Genomic DNA, 18790 nt, shown 5'->3' on the forward strand with positions numbered 1-18790 from the left:
ACCACTTCCTAAGGCTGGGCTGTGGTGTTGGAAGACAAATAAAATATATTGTTTGGTATAAAGTGTCCGGCAGCCCAGTGTCTTTCTCTTACAATGGTAAATGGTCTTACATTGCCCCCTGGTGGACGATTAGGTATGTGCAACATACAGTCTGAGATCCGAATCTCTCACAGACACTTTAACTCCGCAAGCCAAAGCGTGTCAGTCCATCCATTTAAGACAACTTTGACAGTTTAATGAAAGGTTTCTGTAGTAAACCTTTTAAAATTAGGACGTCAGCATAGTGATTCATTAAAAATTGTCTTGGTATGCGTTACGTTAGTCCAAGCTATGCGACACCATGTCATCTGTGTAAACTGGTCGATGTAGTTTAATCAGTGAAGAAATTAGCACCTTTGGAAACAGATATTCACTGATTGGCTAGCAGATGATTTCTGAGAATGTTCTCTTGTGTCCCAAGGGACTTGCTTACTTTGCCAAATCTTGCCTGGGAAGCAGTCTTCATCCCATTCTGCTTCTTCCCCCTCTGCTGCTCCCAAGCTCCTCCAAAACAGCCTAGACTCCATGGTTCTATAATTATCCAGTGTTCCATAGGGACACATGGTGGAGAGGACTCTGAGCTGCAGGCCTAATTTTAGGACAGGGCAAGATTGCTTAGCAGCTGCAGAAAGACAAGCATGTCTGTTTCTATTTCCCTGCCTAAGTGGTCACAGAACGTGAGAGCAGTTTCAGTGTCCGGATGAGCATGCATGACCTTTTAGCATTTGAAGGGAATTTTGATTAAATATGTGAATTATTCTACATGTAAAGCTGAACAACACTGTAAAAGAATGGGATTAAGATATTTTGCCATCTAGTGGTAGAAATGAATGTCTGGTAAAGGTGCAGCCTATTAGATTATAACTGCTAGTGGAAATGTGTATATTTAATGAGAGTAAACACTTTACAAAATACAGATTTAGATTCAAATAACCATAGTTTAAATATCACACAAGGAAAATGGGCATCCTTTATTTGATGGTGATCGTGTATGTGGCTCATTCAGAAACCTAAACAATTGAATAGCACAGAATTATATGTAGAGTTATAGTTTTCATGTTCTTCCTGAAAGTCACTTCAGCTGTTATGAAGACTTAAAATGTGAAATACAAGACAAAACTCATAAAAATGAACATAAATAGTGCAAATAATGTCCCTGCTATCTACTGATTACATTTGGACAGCAAAGGAAATGCATTGGTAATGAAAATAATTAAAAGTTAATAATAAACAAATGATACTGAAGCCATTTGCTCCACCAAACATTCAGAATCAGAATTTATGCTCTGGTATAGATAAAGCACCAAGCTTTTAAACAATGAACAGTTTTCAAAGCAATTTCAGCCTGAAATTAAGCACAGTTAATAACAGGCAAACTTTTCAAGACCAGTAATGCCTCTAAAGAGCTCCGGTTCTTGTCTCGGTGAAGAAGTTCTGACAGTTTTTAGTCTGGCAGTGATCTCTATCTGTGAGTGCTGTGCCACTGGGTCCATACTGCCTTGTCCAATCACAGTTAAGGTCCCTGGTGTAACCACTATCTCGTGGCCTTTTATTGCATCTCCACATAAGTAGGCATGTCTCGCACCTGCAGAATTTCAAGGATGTTAAGATTGTCAACTTTTCTGCAGTTGGTCAGTAACTCTTCTCAAAACCCTCTCAAGCACATTGTCTATTGCTATTGGCAAGCATTACTTAATCACATTCTTATCTTACAGCAGGCTTGACTTCGTTTGTGCCTTCACAGGACAAGATGGACCAGTGCTAATAGTCAAGTGTTGGTAGCATTTTTAAACATCGTCTTATGGCTTCTCATCCCAAGAACTCAAAGTGATAGTTCAGTGAAAAATGAAATTTACACAATTTCATGCTCACCCAAAATGCAATTAACCAAGACATGTCTGTGTCTGATGTTTGCTTTCTTTAGCTAACAGTAGGAGTTTATGCTCCACACACGACTCAAACTATGTTGTTCTTAAGCAGGGGTGCACAGCTCCAGTCCTGGAGTGTCAGTGTCCAGCACAGTTTGATAGATTGCCTACTCAAGCACACCCACTAAACCTGACAATTAACAGATCAGTTGAATAAGGTGCGTTTATGCAGGTAAATCACCAAACTGTACTCGACACCAGGAATGGGGTTGTGACCCCCTGTTCTTGAGTAATCTCAAACAGCCTTGCTTATGTGGTTTCTAGATGGCAGTGGTCCCCAACCATGGTCCTGGAGAGCTGCCTTCCCACAGAGTTTAGATTCAACTTGTATCCAATAAGCTGCCTTGCCTCTTGCTTAACTCTAGTATATATAACTGGGAGGAGGCTGATTAGCTGTGGTTGGTTCTAGGCTCTGTGGGAAGATGGATCTCCAGGACCAGAGTTGGAAACCACTGCAAGTATAGAAATAAGTAATACAAGTACAGACAAAATTGAAATGTCAATATAATAGCTTTTTGGTTGTGCAACATACTTTAGCCCATTCCCATAACCTCCTTTCCTTGTTAGCTACATTACCCTTTAGCAAACTTCAGACGCAAGAGGTAAGAGGAAAAGTACATTTTTCACTGAAATATCACTTTAAATCAAGATTATACTGCCAGATCATCTGGCCTCACTCTACTGCTTGTCCCACTGCTCTTGCTGAACCGCCTCTTGTCGGTTAAAAATCCATTGCTTAGCAGTGTGGGTGGAGCACAGGAGTTGGGCGTGTCCACAGGTTCCTGTGAGAAGCTCATCTTAAGGAAGTCCTCCGACCCCAGGTTGTCGTCACGGCTGCGATGGCGCTCTGTCGCCATATTGGCAGAATTCTGTTGGTGCGCCAGGTGATCGTTGAATGGCGGGCAGCTGGAGTGTGTTCGCAATGAGTGGGGAGATGGTGAGGATGTCGCCAAGCACTCGTTAAAGCCAGGAGGTGGAGTGCAGGTTCTTTCTGGTGTGGAAGGTTCTGGAGAAGCAGCAGCCACCGTTGAGGGCGTGCCAGATCTTTGCTGCTTAGTAGCTTGGTAGTCCTTAACGCACCTCTTGCACTGCTTCCACGCTAAGTGGTAGAGCTCCAAGATGCTCAGAAGGAGCGATACGGCTGCCACTACCAGCATGAACACGATGAAGACGTTCTTCTCTGTAGGCCTCGAGATGTAGCAGTTGACCGGGTGTGGGCACGGCGGGCCCTTGCACAGGTAGAGTGCCTGGAGAAAGATCCCATAGATCATGTACTGCACCACGATGAAAACCACCTCCATCAGGCTGCGGATGATGATGCTCAGGACATAGGTCTGCAGCAGTGCCCCCCTCAACTGTACTTTACCTCCTCCACCCTCTTCCTTCCCGCAGTCCCTCTCTTCCTCGGGGTACTTCTCCCCAACTCCACCTCTTCCTCCTCCTCCTCCTCCTCCCCCTCCTCCTTCTCCCCCGCCTCCCTGGTCCTCCTGCTCCTTCTGCCTCCTCTTCTCCTCCCTGCGGACAGTGTGCATGGCGTGGCCCATGTAAATGAGTGAGGGTGTGGAGACGAAGACGATCTGCAGCACCCAGTAGCGGATGTGGGCGATGGGGAAGGCGCGATCGTAGCAGACGTTCTCGCAGCCAGGCTGCTCTGTGTCGCAGGTGAAGTCCTCTTGCTCGTCGCCCCATGACGACTCGGCCGCAGTTCCCAGCACCAGGATGCGGAAGATGAAGAGGATGGTGAGCCACACCTTCCCCACCGAGGTGGAGTGCTCCTGCACCTCTTCTAGAAAGTTCCCCAGCAAGCTCCAGTCAGCCATAGACACTCAGATGGGGTCTGCTACAAACAGATACAGAAGACAGAGTGACAGAGGAAATGAATGCTTTCAAAATGTCAGATCATAATCCTTGGAGTCTAAAGAGTCTAAAGATTTCTGCCAAAGATGTAGATGAAAATGTAATTTTCCCGCCAGCAGCTGAATGTTTTTCCAACCAAATATCGTCTACAACATGTTACATAATTAGAAATTAAGTGCGACCACTGCTGTGATGCATGTCTAAGAAGCTACCAATGGACAGTGGTGGAGAACTCGGTTCCTGGAGGGCCGGATTCCTGCAGTTTTCCTGCTTAAACATACATTCAACTCGTAAGATAATTGCCAGGTTTAGCAGGAAAACTGCTTGATTCCAGTCCTCACTTTCCCACCCCTGCTATAGTAGTATGGCATGGGATGACGCACAACTTGTACCAGCTACAAGGGTGTCGTGCTGGTGGATGACCCAAGCAGAATGTCATCCTTTTCTAGCATCGTAGTCCAAATATTCAGAGAATATTTATTGTATAATCTGACATGCAGCAGAAGCCACAGAAGATTTTATTGGCATCATCTCTTACAGGGTGACACAAACTGTGGGATCACTGTTGAAAAGTTTGGAATGAATGGTTTCAACAATAGAAAAGCAATTCAGTTGCAGACAAGTGTATAAAATGACTCTAATATCGTCGCTGTTAGAACAAAACCATATTGCCAAAAAATAACTTTACAGGAGAAGGATAAAATTTTCTTAAGTTTTCTTGTCAATGTAAAAAGTTTTATTTTAAGTCATTTTGTACCGTTTCCATTGGTCTAATCGTCATTACATTTTCACACAATGTAAAGAGCAACTTATGTTTAAAAAGTTGGTAAAAATTAATGAATGAATTAATAAAAAAAAAGAATGAAGGTATAAGGTTTTGTTCCAACACCAATAGTATGCTAGTCTAGTACAACACAGCTTTGAAATAATTAGTAGTAAATAAATAAATAAAACACAACTTAAGAAATTTTAGATGTGTTCAGAAGGGTAAATTGAGCTTCGGAAGGTTCCAAAATGGGTAAGAAAGTTGTGTAAAAAGAATAGAGTTACAAAATTATTTATCATATTTCAAAGCTGGAGATCAAATGTCAAGGCAGACAACAAAACATAATTTAAATGGATAATTACAGTATATTTGATTCACAAAGAAACATCTAAAATACTCTTTGGCAAATAGTTTGTAATATTTAAATCCACATTGTATGATGTTATTGTATTTTGACTTCTGCGGTTATCACAGTTTGCAGTGGGCTTAACAGCCCAAGAGGGACAAAAAGAGATATAATGGCCTGACATGGTAATAGATAATAGCAACCACTAAGAGGCCTATCAGTAGACAGAGGAACACTTTAGGCTAGTTCAGGCTGTGGACAGTGCTGCCTTCCCATGCCCCTTTTTCCAGCAGGATATAAATATGCCTATATTTAGCATATGTGTACAGTACTTAAACTGTATATTTTGCTATAGAGCTGAACTCCACTTTGCTGTCCAGTACAGTGTGGGAATGAATGACAAGCATGCAGAAGAGTGCATTAATAGCTGTGTGTCTCTCAGTCTGTATGTAATGTACCTTCCTAAACTTTTCCCATATACTCGAGTGTTCAGGACTCAGGGAAATGGACATAGTTTTTAAGGAAGTCTTAGCTAAAAATAAACACAGAGGCAAATCCATCACATTGCTTATCTTTCCCTGACTCTTTCCCTGCTTTGGGAGTAGCTTTTGCAGACTGTCTCTGTTTAAGACGTTTCCTCTTAACAATGACCTTTCAGAACTGATGTGGATTACTGGAAGCATATAGATTTTTGTAGAGTATGTCAAGAAATACAGGCAAAGTTAGACCAAACAATGACAAAATGACTAACTGTGAGTGCTGTGATGCTACTGTGTTTCAAACACTGCCCCTTCGTTCAAGGATTAACCAGCTCTTTAAAAATACAGTGTAGAACAGCAATCACCATGTCTGATTGTTGTTCACTGTGTATGATTCTTCATCTCTCTCAGGAGCTGAATACCTCTCCTCTCCTGGGGCTACAGGCTACTGTGCAGTGTGGGATGTTTTGGAGTCGTGTGAACGAGGAAGTGGCATCGCTCTGTTGTCATTGACCTCCTCCTGCATAGCTCTCTCTGGCCTCATCTTTCTGTGAACAACACTGAGTGACTGGTATGTCAGTGCACTGTCACCATTACTCTCGGTATATGAAATCTCGTTGTCCCATTGGAAGAAACTGTTTTCACATAATTCTTACACCAAGTATTCCAACCAAAAGTACTTCCACCTCTGTATGTAGCACACTACGGGTTGGTATCCTGGAAAGGGCCTCATTTATAAAACATTCGTTTGCATACAGATCTTAAAGCAGTTGTATGCGAAAAATCATATTTAAGTAATGATTTGTGAAGCCTTGGTTTGTGTGCATACATTAATGCAAGTGTCTAACCTGATGTCCAAATGATTCGCAGTGGCAGTGCCAAAGTGCTGCAGTCATTACAATGCATGTAGTAGTGGGCAGTATATACTGGCTAAAATTTCATGCCACAAATAAGCGCAGATAGCGACTAACGTGGTGTACATGCAGTGCAAACCATGCTAAGGCTACCCTGTCTAGCTGGGTGGCTAATCCAGGGGTGTTTCGGTCACGTTTCAAATGAAGATGAAAACCCAGAAGCCCCTCAATAATCTCCCGCTAAGTAGTCAATCCCAGGGGTTCTCAGCCTCTCAGGAGTCACTGTTTGTTCTCGAGATGTGTCTGTAGTTTTGAAGGTTTTAGCGCCTCGTTTTGGATCCGCGTCACCACAACAAACAATAATAATAAGCCTTCCTCAATATCTGCTTCTTTGTCATTAATTTATCAGTTTTACTATTTATGTCGCTGTGCTCGGCCAGAAATCAACCGCAGATCTTCGTCATTATTTTAAGGCTCATCTGTTGTTTTTATCAGCGGCAGCTCGAGCTGCAGGAACGACATGAGAGCAATGAGAGTCTGTAAAGAGTCAGACGTTAAACAGGCAGATGATGCTGACGGTATTCAGCGCTGAAGTGCTGCTAGAGGAGTAAAGCCAGCTCTACTGATGATTTCCCTCGTTTGATCATAAACATGAACTGACCAGGGGTCGCTCGGAAGCGGACCGAGACCCGCCGGTTTTTGCCGGACCGGTTCAGCTGTTTGATGTAGACCCGAATACGGGTGGAGTGTTCACTCAGGTCGAAACGGAGCGAACTAAAGAGTAAATTTGAGAGGTGCGCACAGAACGAGGTAGGAGAAACACCCTGAAAAGCCTCTCCATCTCTGGCTGACTGTCTGCACCGTGTGTCCGCGGCTGCCTTGCCTCAAACTGATGACGTTTCATTAGCCTGCGACTGCGGTGTTTTTATTTATACGTCTCTACCGGCCCACTACAAACTACTGTCAGAGAACTTGTAGAGAGGAGGATTACATTCATTTCCCAAACACCAAATACCATAAAACATTTCAACACTGCTGTTACATTTTAAGAAAGTTTTAAACTTCAAAACGGCGCCTCATGTACTTTCATGACGTCAGTGAGCGCGAACAGCCAATGAGCTGCTCCACTTGCCAACCAATCAGCACTCACTAGCAGTAATGCCAGAGTCCTGCTGCCCAAAACCCGTTTGCTGTAGAAACAAGGAAATGTACAGGTAAGTTTTCTCGTGTTTTTTTTTTGTGAAAAACATTCTTTTACTAAAATTAAAGGAAAGTTCTGGAAAAACTTTTCATTTTTAGCCGTTGAGCTCCATTTAGTCCCATTCATTGAGGACTCGCTCGCGGGCGACCTCTGGTGTTTTGCAGTCATGTTTTCGATATAACGGGGGAAATAGGAAGTGGACAGGCTCTTCATAAACCGGCTCAGCTACTGCCTCCCCCTGAGTTCAGGCCCGTGAACCACTAGTGGGTGCTTCACGGCCCACTGGTGGTCTGCTGCCCATAGATGGAGAAACTCTGGTCTATCATATCTGAAGCAGTCTGCTTTGTTTTCAAGGCAGTGGACTAATAACCGACAGTCTTATGCGATTAGCCTCAGTTTAACATGGACACCAGACCAATTGCTGAGTTTGTTTTTCTTCTCATGCCACCCGAGGAGCCGCCTGACTCGGACAGCTGCCTTAGACGAGATTGTGGTATCAGGGCCTTGTGCGCAAAACAAGCCGTGGACCAGCTGGTACTAAAACGTGAATGACTAAAATTTTCCAAATTCAAGCAGTGTCTGACAGTCAGAGCCACATGTGCGTGGGACACACCTATGAGACATATGGCTTTGAGAAATTAATCCAAGCTGAAGTTGACGTCTTAGACGTCATTAGCGCAGCAGTTACTTTTAGACGCCTGTACAGGTGCCAGAAAGTAACTGCTACACCGTTTAAGGTGGGATGGAAAATTCAAAAGAAAAAGCTAGCGAATAAGAAGCCAACTTGAGCTCTGTAGAAATTCAGATGTGAAACAACATTTAGCACCATTTTTGCCAGGCTCACAGGGCAAGGGTTAGAAAGCAACATTACATAGGTTTATTCTTATGTTGTTTAGTTTTCTTTTTACCATTTTGCACACACACAAAAAAAATCAGGTGTACTTTGGTTGTTAAAAATAGTTCTTGTTTTTTAAGGGACATCCCAAAATGTAAGCCATACTTAGCCTGCAACAATAGACTTACCTAAGCATCTTAAACTGTTTTATTTGAAGAAATATACACTCTGATGCAAAAAAAAAGCCCAAAATGGCAAAATGTGAAGCTTTATACGTTCTCAACAAAAAATCATTAAACAAATAGATAAAGTAACTTGATATGAAAGAGTTTTTCCCTTTAATTTCTTTAAATGTAGAACTCTTGTGGGTAAATTTGCAGACAGCTTTTCACAAAAAGAAGAGGAAATATTGTTCCACTCAGCATTGATGGCTTCAGACAGTTGAAAAACATTGCCAAGCTATTTTGTGTTTAATGTGAGACCAAATATTCTCAATAGGTTTTAAATCTGGAACCTGACCAGGCCAAAACAATCTGTAAAAAGCATTATATTTTGGGCTGGTCCCCCTTTTTTCTGCATGAGAGTGTAGATTCCATGGTATGTATCAAAACCGCCAGAAATGTTGATTATTAATGATTCATAAACATTGTTTTTTTTTTTTGTTTTAATCATTCCAAGTCAAATGCTGAGAATTTATCTTGGGAACAAATACTATCATTTATAATAAATTCAAATCATTTTTTAAATGAGGCCTGTGGACTACACTTAGGCTTAATCCCAGTCTGGGAAACCGAAATGTACTTCTTTGCTCTTTTCTGCGTGTTATACTCTGCTTACATTGTATTGTTTAGCCTTATCAGTGAACCCTCTTAGTACTCTCAGGGTTATGCAGAAGGTGTTGATTTAATAAATATTCATATATTATTTTATTGATAGGCAATGAATTTAGCTTTTATCATAACGAAAAGGACTCTCTCTCGCTCTCTCTCTCTCTCGCTCTCTCTCTCTCTCTCTCGCTCTCTCTCTCTCTCTCTCTCTCTCTCTCTCTCTCTTGCTCTCTCTCTCGCGCTCTCTCTCTCAACAGAAAGTGTAGAGCTGCAGTCCCAAAGGAGTCCTCTCTAGAGAGTTGGTGGGAAGAATTTGGATAGAACACTCTCAGACCCTCACTGACAAGCCAACATGGAGGCATTCGGTGAGTGTCCATGTGAGGGACCGTCTCTCAGTGGGAGGTAAAGGAAAAGATGTAGAAATAACGAGGAGTGGAGTGTTTACAGCTCCCCACTTGATGCTCTTGTAACAGCCATTCCATTTACTCCAGCAGTGAATCAAACATGACAGCACCGCACCACATCTCAGCCTATAAAACCATCCATACAAACAGACTGATGCTACTGAGCTGCTCTGACTGATTCTCACGTTAAAATAAGAAAAGCATCAATTGTCTTTTTATTAACACGCTGGACAAAACTCCTTATGTGTTTGTTGCATCTCTTGCACATCATAACAGAAAGAGCCTCCTCACACTTACAGTACATGAAGAAAGGCCCCTATCAGTAGTTCAGTGTCATGTGTTAAACCTGTACGTTATTGACGTGTCTTTATAATGAACTCTTGGTCTGGCAACAAATGTGGGAACCATCCAGTAGACAGGCTGAACCCGGCGGCACGGAAGCCCACTCGGAGTCTCCGTCTATGGGGTAAAGGCCACTGTTCTGCTCCCCTCCCATGGAGGAAGCAATCTCAAACAATATAATTTCCCTCTTACACTGCACTTAAAAGGAAACTGGCAGGGATCAGGACGCCAAGGCCAAAAAGGGCAACGCTTAGCACTTACAAACAAGAACCCACGCAAATGTCAGCACTCTGTTTAAAAACAGCTGTTAACAGGGTTGAGTCATACAAATTGTGAACAATAGAGTAAGTCTCAAGCCATACAAGTCAGTTAATGCTTCTTTTTTTGCTAACATTTTTCTAAATGATGTTGGACTTCCTGCCAAATTGCAGCCTATTGTATACTCATACTCGAGATGAAGTGGAAAAGCAGCCTAATACTTTAAATATATCAGTATATCATTAAATATTACTATTACTTACTGTAGACACCATACAAAACAGTCAAAAAGTTGCCACATCGCTGAAACACTTTCCCGGAGAGTCTTCCTAAATGAACCTGGGCCAAGAAGAACCGAGTTCAGCTGGATTTGCCCTTAGTCAGCTCTCTCTTGTTAATGTCCTTGAATCCAGAGCAGCATACCTATGAGCTTTATCCATCTGGGGGGCTTTAAGGAGGAAGGGAACAAACCCCACACCCTTCTCCTTCACATGTTTATGTTTGGTAAGAGAACAATGCTCTTTTTTGAAGTAGGAGAGTCTACAGATAGAGATGGGGGCTGGAAAACACTACAGAGAGCTGAAAGGGGCACAGAAAACAGTGGTGGAGAAACCAGGCGTTTCCGTTTCGTGTTTGTGCTGTCTGGGTTTGACTTGATGCAGTGACAATCGACACAGTAGGGGGGAATGCTTTGGGAGGAATACACAGTAGTTAGTAGTGACTGCGATTCTAAGAGATTGGTTTCATGTTGGGTAAGAAGGATTTGGTTTAAAAAAAAAAAGATGAGTAAACTTCTAACTCTGATGTCACCTAGTTTTGGATGAAAAGTACCTTCAAATAATGATTCTTCATAAACCCAGGTCCAAAGTTTAGCAAGGTTTAAACGTCTGTATCGTGGTAAACTACTACATTTTCCAAAAAGGTTGGGATGCTGAACAGAATGTACAAAAAAATAGGATGCAATGATGTGCAAATCATGTAAACCATATTTTTAAAGGAAAATACTACAAAGACAACATATCAAATGTTGAAACTGAGAAGTTTTGTTGTTTTTTGAAAAATATATGCCCATTTTGAATTTGATGCTGACAACACGTTCGGGAACTGCTGTAGTTTTGAAAGTGGAATGTTTTCCCATTTTTGTTTGATATAGGAGTTCAGCTTCTCAACAGTTCAGGGTCTCCTTTGTCATATGTTGCCAAAACTTGTATACATCATTCAGCGTTAATGGTGCCTTCAAAAATGTGCACATCACCCACGCCATGTGCACTAACGCTCCCTTGTACCATCATGAATACTGGCTTTTGAACTGTGCACTGATAACAAGCTGAGTGGTCTTTAGCCCAGAGGACACAGTGTCCATGATTTCCAAAAAGAATTTGAAATGTTGATTTGTTGGATCACAGGAAACTTTTTCACTTCCCCTCAGTCCATTTTAAATGAGCCCGGGCCCAGAGAAGGTGGCAGCATTTCTGGATCCTGTGTGTTCTTCGCGTTTTAGAGTTTTAACTTGCATTTGTGGATGCAGCGACAAACTGTTTTCACAGACGGTGGTTTTTGGAAGTGTTTCTGAGCCCATGCAGTGATTCCCACTTCAGAATCATGTCTGTTTTTGATGCAGTGCCGCCTGAGGGCCCAAAGATCATGGCCAGCAAATACTGTTTTTTGGCCCTGTCCCTTGCATACAGAGATTTCAGATTCCCTGAATCTTTTAATGTTATTATGTACCGTAGATGATGAAAAGCAAAAGTTCTTTGCTATTTTATGTTGAGAAACATTATTCTTGAATTGTTGCACTATTTGCTCATGCAGTTTTTCACAGAGTGGTGAACCCTCCTCATCTTTACTTCTGAAAGACTCTCTGGGTGCTTTTTTGTACCCAGTCATGTTACTGACCTGTTGCCAATGAACCACCAGGTGTTTTTTTTTTTTAGCATTACACAACTTTAACAGCCTTTTGTTGCCCCCATCCCAACTTTTTATGGAACGTGTTGTTGGCATCAAATTCAAAATGGGCATATATTTTTCAAAAAACAATAAAATGTCTCAGTTTGATTCAACATTTGATATGTTGTTTTTGTACTACTTTCAATGAAATATAGGGTTTAAATGATCATCATTGCATTTTGTTTTTATTTACATTTTGTACATTGTCCCAACTTTTTTGGAAACGGGGTTGTACATTTTTCTTACTTTCTTGAATTAAGAGTTTTACGAAGAATGTAAGCATTGTATTCAGGATTTAAAATATAGCATTTACTCCCCACTTCATACAGTTTATGTCTGAAAACTAAGCTGCCATACATCTGCTATTTCAACCTATAGCAGTTTAGCTCCAGATCTCATTTAGATATATCAGTCTTAAAAGGACAGTAACAAATACAGCCTGTTTAATTGTAAAGGATAAAGAGATGTTGGAAAATGGTCTGTTTTTGCTACACCACATAAGTGATATAAGTGGGTCTCAGGGAAAAAAAACTAAATCCAAGACAAATATAGGATATGGGCCCTTAAACCTCCTTCAGCAAGTCCCCTAGCAGCCATTCTACCCATAGAATGGAATTTGTCTGACATTTTATTGAATCTAATCAAATAAAAAATGTTTTTCACTGTAACTCCTTCATCATATTAACTAGGGCTCTGTTGATGCTCTGTGTGTGAATGTTGTGACTTTGTGTTGAGCTGCTAGTGAACAATGAGGGGTAAAAGAGGATACAATCAATTAAATACAATAAAACACAATTATAAATGTTTATTGCTTGCTCACCTCTGATGATCAAACTTCCAGTTCTCTAACTCATACACACTTCCATCAAATATAAGCTATCAACGTTATAGAAGGAAAAAATACATACAAAAAAGGATCATCCAAAACAGGCGGAGATTGCGTTGTATGGCACTGTGAAAAAGGGTTAAAGAAAAAAGCTGCTTGTGTTTTGTGAACAAAGTATTTCCTCCATGACTCCACAAGTCTAGAACAGCTTTTGCTTGTTGGCTTTCTAGAACCCATGTGTCAAACACAAGGCCCGTGGGCCAAGTCAGGCCTGTGGCACAGTCCTTTTCGACCTGCAAAATTATTTAAATTTTCTATTAATATTTGCCCATGTCACCATGAGCTGCACTACAGTTCCTAGCATGCATTGCAATGGCACACGGATTTGTTGATTTTTTTTTTTTTAATATGGCCATTTTAGTGGTTGAGTTTGACACCCCTGTTCTAGAATGTGGGCACAGCTTGACCATCCTCACTCGTTCAAGAAATTTAAGGGTTGGGTTAGAGCTGGCATGCATAGCACATGCTTCAGTACTCTGGTTATTTAGCAACTATCCAAACCCTGTATGTAGAAAGAGTCATCAGACACGTTTCTTAGACATAAATATTATCATTATAATAAAACTTGTTATGAAGGAATCAGGACCTAGATTAGCATTCATGTTCTGCGATCCTTTCTGAACTTGGTTCACCCAAGGCCACCCAAGACTCACATTACACAGTAGATATCTATAGTATTTGAAAAGCCCTTAATCAAACAGATGGCGTACACTTGTTATTTGGTTCTCTAAAAGGTGACCTTGATTTGCTCTGGATTTGTTTTCAACCCTGAGCATCAGGTTGGGAGGTTGAGCTTTAACCCCTTTTCACATAAATGCAATTTCTGCCTTTTTTCCTTCAGTAAACTGACGAATATATTTCTGTGACTTACCAAAACTGGAATATTTTTTGTCCAACACTTATAAAGCTGTGTTTAAACACTATTTGTTATTGTAGTAGCTGTACACATTTTTTTAAGTCAAGAAAGCTGTGCTATCCATTTTATCTCAACACAGCCTTCTAAATAGAGGAATGTGAACTGTTTTCACAGCAGGGGGTTCACACTCCCTGCCTTTCACACCTCATTGCTCACTAGCAGCTCAACACAGAGTCATGACATTTCACACACAGCCTACAGTGTCCTAATTAATCTGGTAATGGTGTTACAGGGGAAAATATTTTGTTTGACTAAATTAATTAAAAATATCCAAGTTGATTTCCATTCCACTTCACTATGGGGCCTGCAGAAAGAGGCTACTCTGAAGAAAATTAAAATTAAGGTGGTTCACACTCACACATCTCATTTATAAAAATCGTTCATAAGGAAACCAAAAACCATCTTCTGTGACACTGCTCCAAAGAACTCTTTGGAAAATTTACTATAAAACTCCAGCTGATCTTAGTTAAAGGACTAAAAGGAACCTGCGATTAATATTCAGTCAGTACAGCTGTCTGAAATTTAGATATCCAACTTGTGCGACTTCCCAGCACTTCTCAGTTTTGCATTTCCTACAGGAATCATTTAAAGTTAGGAACTATACAAGAACATCTTGTCCCAGATCAGCGTTCAGGTCAAACGTGTATGAAACGTCCCAGCTTTATGCACGCCAGCCTTCACTTTCCCCCGACGCTTTTGCTAGCTCCACTGCCCTAATAAATATTTACATCGCCCTGTCCTACTGTCCCAGCCTGAAGCCCCTTTTACAGTAAAACAACTGTACAAGGAGAAGCACTGGGGGTTGACAAGGCTTATGAGAAGAAATGTGTTTGTGTGGGGCTCCATGTGTTGAATTGCTGAACTGATACCCTGATTGAAATAGCATAAGATGGCATTTGGTTACTAATTACAGCAAAAAGTGTACAAGGCTAAGCTACTGAGCTTAAACTGTGTTATTGGATATGCTTCATACAAGGCTGTGACAGGCACAGATGTGTGTGCGTTTTTTTGTACTGAAACACTCTCTTGGGAATCATTATAACATAATGACTTGGCGTCTATTTTCAGACATTCGCCTGTTCTTTCAATGCCAATTGAATACAGAAACAATCTTGACCCGAAGCCAAAGACTGAGGAGGTAGATTATACTAATTACAGAAGACTTACGTTAACATCCATGCTCATGTAAAACCTTATTATAATCTAAAAGAGTAATATTCTTCACCTTTATACCTTTTAATCTTCCTTGCTCAATTAACACATAAAGGGTTGAAAGAGTGACGCTGTAAAGAAGACACGTTTATTTAAAGTCGACGTCTGCTGTTTATGTTCTTCCATATCTGGTTTATTTTATATTCCGTCTTGTTTGCACTTTATCTTAATGCTTTCGCTGCTGTTTATGCTTTTAGACTTAATGTTGTGCTCATAGTCACCAACACAATAGCAGTAACTAAGACAAACATTGAAATGTTATTCGTAATGTACCTGTTTAACACACAATTCCTGGTTTTATTAATAGACAGTCTGTATTGTTTGCCAATACTTCATTCATAACATATGATAAGAACACCATAACCTGATTCAGGATGCATCTATTTCAGCTGAATAACTTACCCAAATGTGTGTTTAAAAACCAGTCCTGTGACATTGGCTGGGGAAAATTAACATAATGGGTTATAATTATCAATGTGGCTAATATCAGTATTATATTAATGGAGCTACTGGAGCAATTAATGAGTTTCAGTTTTAAATAGATTTTCTTTTCTCAAAGGAATACCCTTATATACTACTCTATAGAAACATTCATTTTTTGTCGAATCTCTACGTCCACTGTAATAAGTGGAAGAGAAGCAGAAGCTGATTTGAAGTCTCTTGAGGTTTAAGTGGATGTATTACTTTTAATTATCTAAACTAATATTTTGTTTGGCATTATTTTGTTCAGTTTGACTTAGTATAAAACTAGTTATGTTTGCTTCTTGCATCATAAAGTATTTTTCATTGTAAACTATAAATAATCGTATACCTTACGAAGTAGGTTTGCTTATTTTTGAACAAATTTTATTTTGCCTTATTATGCAGATAAAAAGAAATTTAACTAGCAAATCGCTGCTGTCAGAACAAAACCTTGTGTCTCCAAAATGGTAACTTTACACGAGAAGCAAAAACCATGCTTTACTTTTAATGTAAGTCAGTGGAACCAGACTTTCTTCCAAGTAAATTTGGGCCTTTTTTTGGCCCATTTGCCAGGACATTTACACACCATTGTAAAGAACAACAGGCAAATTCAAATTATGTCAAAAACTGAAAACAACGAAAATGGAGATGCAAGGTTTTGTTCCAACAGCGGCGAAATATTATTAAATCTCCAACTTTAGATCCTGAAATTCAACGTTTATGCATGTTAGAATTAACAGTTTACTTAAGTTCAAATGAATTTGCTGAGTGAACCCAATGTAACTTGCGGAGGCAGTGTTCTTTTCTTTTTTTCTTCTAAGTACAGTCACAGTATACATTGTGCAGAAAGCACAAAGCAGTGAAGCGTGGCGAGGTTGTGTCTCATGCGTGAAATGTAAGAGCTGATGAATATGAATGTGGTACTTGCACGTGCATAAAACAGGCTGGGATTTGTGCAGTAAATTTCCTTAATGTGAAAGAGCATCAACCTCCAATAGCAAGCCATGCAGAATCACTTTCACATGAGTCTACTCTACCTGTGTGACCTGCTTCTCTGCCTCTTTTCCGACTGATAGGTCTCTCTTAAATATCAGACAGCTGGGCAGATGTCTCTGTCAGGTGACCTCTGTAGTCCTCTACAAATGCGTAGTTTCTGTCTCAATGAAGAAACAGCTCCAGGCTATCTCGTGCTCAAGCTCACGTCTCTGACGGTAGACTGGTAATGAACTTCAAAGACCTCCAAGCTTGATCTGATGACGACTCTATTAGTGTAAAGATTGGGAGCTGCCTGAGATTAGCGCCTGAGGCACAAAGCACCTGACAAAAGGCAGACAGAATAAGGCAGACGGGCTCTCTTCTTGTTCCCCCTGCTATCGAGTCAGATCGTTTGATGTCTCTCAGTAGTAGGGCTGAGGGAGTTAGTGCAACTTTTGCTCTGATTCAAGGTGTTGAGATTGACACATTCGCTGGGTGTGGGTGAAGGCAGTATGTCCCTCTTCACTGCTGTCTCCGCTGATACACCGGTAGAGGGTTGGATGTTAGGCCATCGGCGCTAATCTGGATTGATAGTCCCTCTCTCGCTCTCTTCTCTCTGAGTCAGCAGAGGTATAGGTGTCTTGTGATCCTCAGATTGATGGACAAGACGGGCTTTTGGTTCCTCTTTACTAATGCAGAGGCTAAGAATGGATGTCTCTCTGGTTGCCTTCGAGGAATCAAACCTCTGTCTTCCTCCTGAAAGTTGGCCTCCTTCGACCTGGGCCAGGAGGGAAAGACAAACGTTCCTGATGTATTTGATGGCAGGTCTTTTTTTATCTGAGCCAGAAAGATATCTTCATCTCTTCACTGAGGCAGGCTGTGTGATGTCCCCCTCCGGTCCTCCTGTTGAGTCAGTGGAAGATTTCACTTATTCTCTCTTCACGTTGGAAGTTTGCCTCGTTCTTTCTACAAGCTGTCTAAGAATCGTGTCCTCAGCTGACGAGTAGAGACGTAGGCTCATCTAGAGGAAGACTCCCAGCGTAGCGTGACTCTTACCTCCAACCGATGATAAACAGAAGCAGCTGCTCACAGGCCGTGGTTCGAACCACACTGGAAAGTGCACCCAAAGGCATTAGGGCATTGTAAGAAACACCAGCAGCCTTTTCCTCCTCCTTTGCCCTCCCTACTTAACTCCTTCCCTCCCCCCACCCCTCTCTCTCTCGTCCTCCTCCTTCCTCTCTCCAGTTGGAGTGCCCCCCGCCTGCCTGCCTGCCCGATGCTCTATTTTAGTTTAGGCGAATATCTCTGCATCAGGAAAGGAAGTGAGATTTGTATTGGGAAAACAATGGGAATTCTACCTAGGGCTCCCAGTCTCAGGATAATTACCTCAAGCTTGTCTAGTTTTCTGAAGCTACGTACTGAGATGCATTCATAGTCATCCATATGGTATTTACAAACGCTGCAGAATGTCTTAAGATAAAATGCTGTCATCTTTACTGTCTAATATTATAAAATACAGTTGTAAGCAAAAGTTTGTGCACCACCAAATTTTTATATTTTGTTGATTTTTGGAGTGAAAAGAAATAAACACAACCTCAGTTGTGGGTTTATAGTGGGTTTATTGTATATTTGTTATTTTATGGTTGATTAAATATAGGAACTAAAAAATAAATACAATAGCAATTGTGGCATGTGCAAAAATTTGGAGACCTACTAAATCATTACTGAGTAACACCCCTTTTGTCAAATATCACAGCCAGCTAGGAGTTTTGTTTTAGGAATTTTCACCCACTCTTCCTTGCAGAGCACCTCTAGTTCTGCAATATTCTTAGGTCCTCTTGCATGTTTAAGGACTACTCACACATTTTCAATGATGTTCAGCTTCAGTTTTGTATCACATTTGCTTCTTGAATTCATTGACATTAAGTAGAATCCATTCTTCCATCAATTTGCTTAATTTTTTCCATCAACCTGTTTAATGTTTCCTTCCTCTGACTACCACACAACTCCAAAACATGTTAGATCTACCCCCATGCTTAACAGATGGCAAGGGGTTCTTTTCATCAAATGCTGCTCTTTTTTTGTCCAAACATTGGAGAATACCTTTGGAGACTGTAGCCGAAGAGTTCCATATTTACTCCATACATCTACAGCCCTTGTGTTGTTGTTTTGTTTACTTCAGACATTGACTTTTGTGATGAGGTTACAGGTAAGGCTTCCTTCTGATTACTCTTCCATGTACATCATGTTTGTGCA

At 40.9% G+C, this 18790-nt stretch overlaps 1 protein-coding gene across 2 annotated transcripts; it reads right to left on the bottom strand.

Moving 5' to 3' along the window:
• Window positions 1-846: 846 nt before the first annotated feature.
• gja5b (gap junction protein, alpha 5b) lies at window positions 847-17302 on the bottom strand. Of its 2 annotated transcripts, none has more exons than XM_036563468.1 (2): window positions 16597-17302; window positions 847-3804 (listed from the first exon to the last, which is right to left on the bottom strand). In XM_036563468.1, the coding sequence occupies exon 2, from the start codon at window positions 3785-3787 to the stop codon at window positions 2618-2620; it is 1170 nt and encodes a 389-aa protein (XP_036419361.1). In that variant the 5' UTR covers window positions 3788-3804; window positions 16597-17302; the 3' UTR covers window positions 847-2617. The 2 variants fall into 2 exon arrangements, with proteins under 2 accessions (XP_036419361.1, XP_036419360.1); XM_036563467.1 differs by having other exon boundaries at window positions 847-3807.
• Window positions 17303-18790: the final 1488 nt, after the last annotated feature.

The sequence above is a fragment of the Colossoma macropomum genome, unplaced genomic scaffold, assembly GCF_904425465.1.
Source record: "Colossoma macropomum unplaced genomic scaffold, Colossoma_macropomum, whole genome shotgun sequence".
Taxonomy (NCBI): Eukaryota; Metazoa; Chordata; class Actinopteri; order Characiformes; family Serrasalmidae; genus Colossoma; species Colossoma macropomum.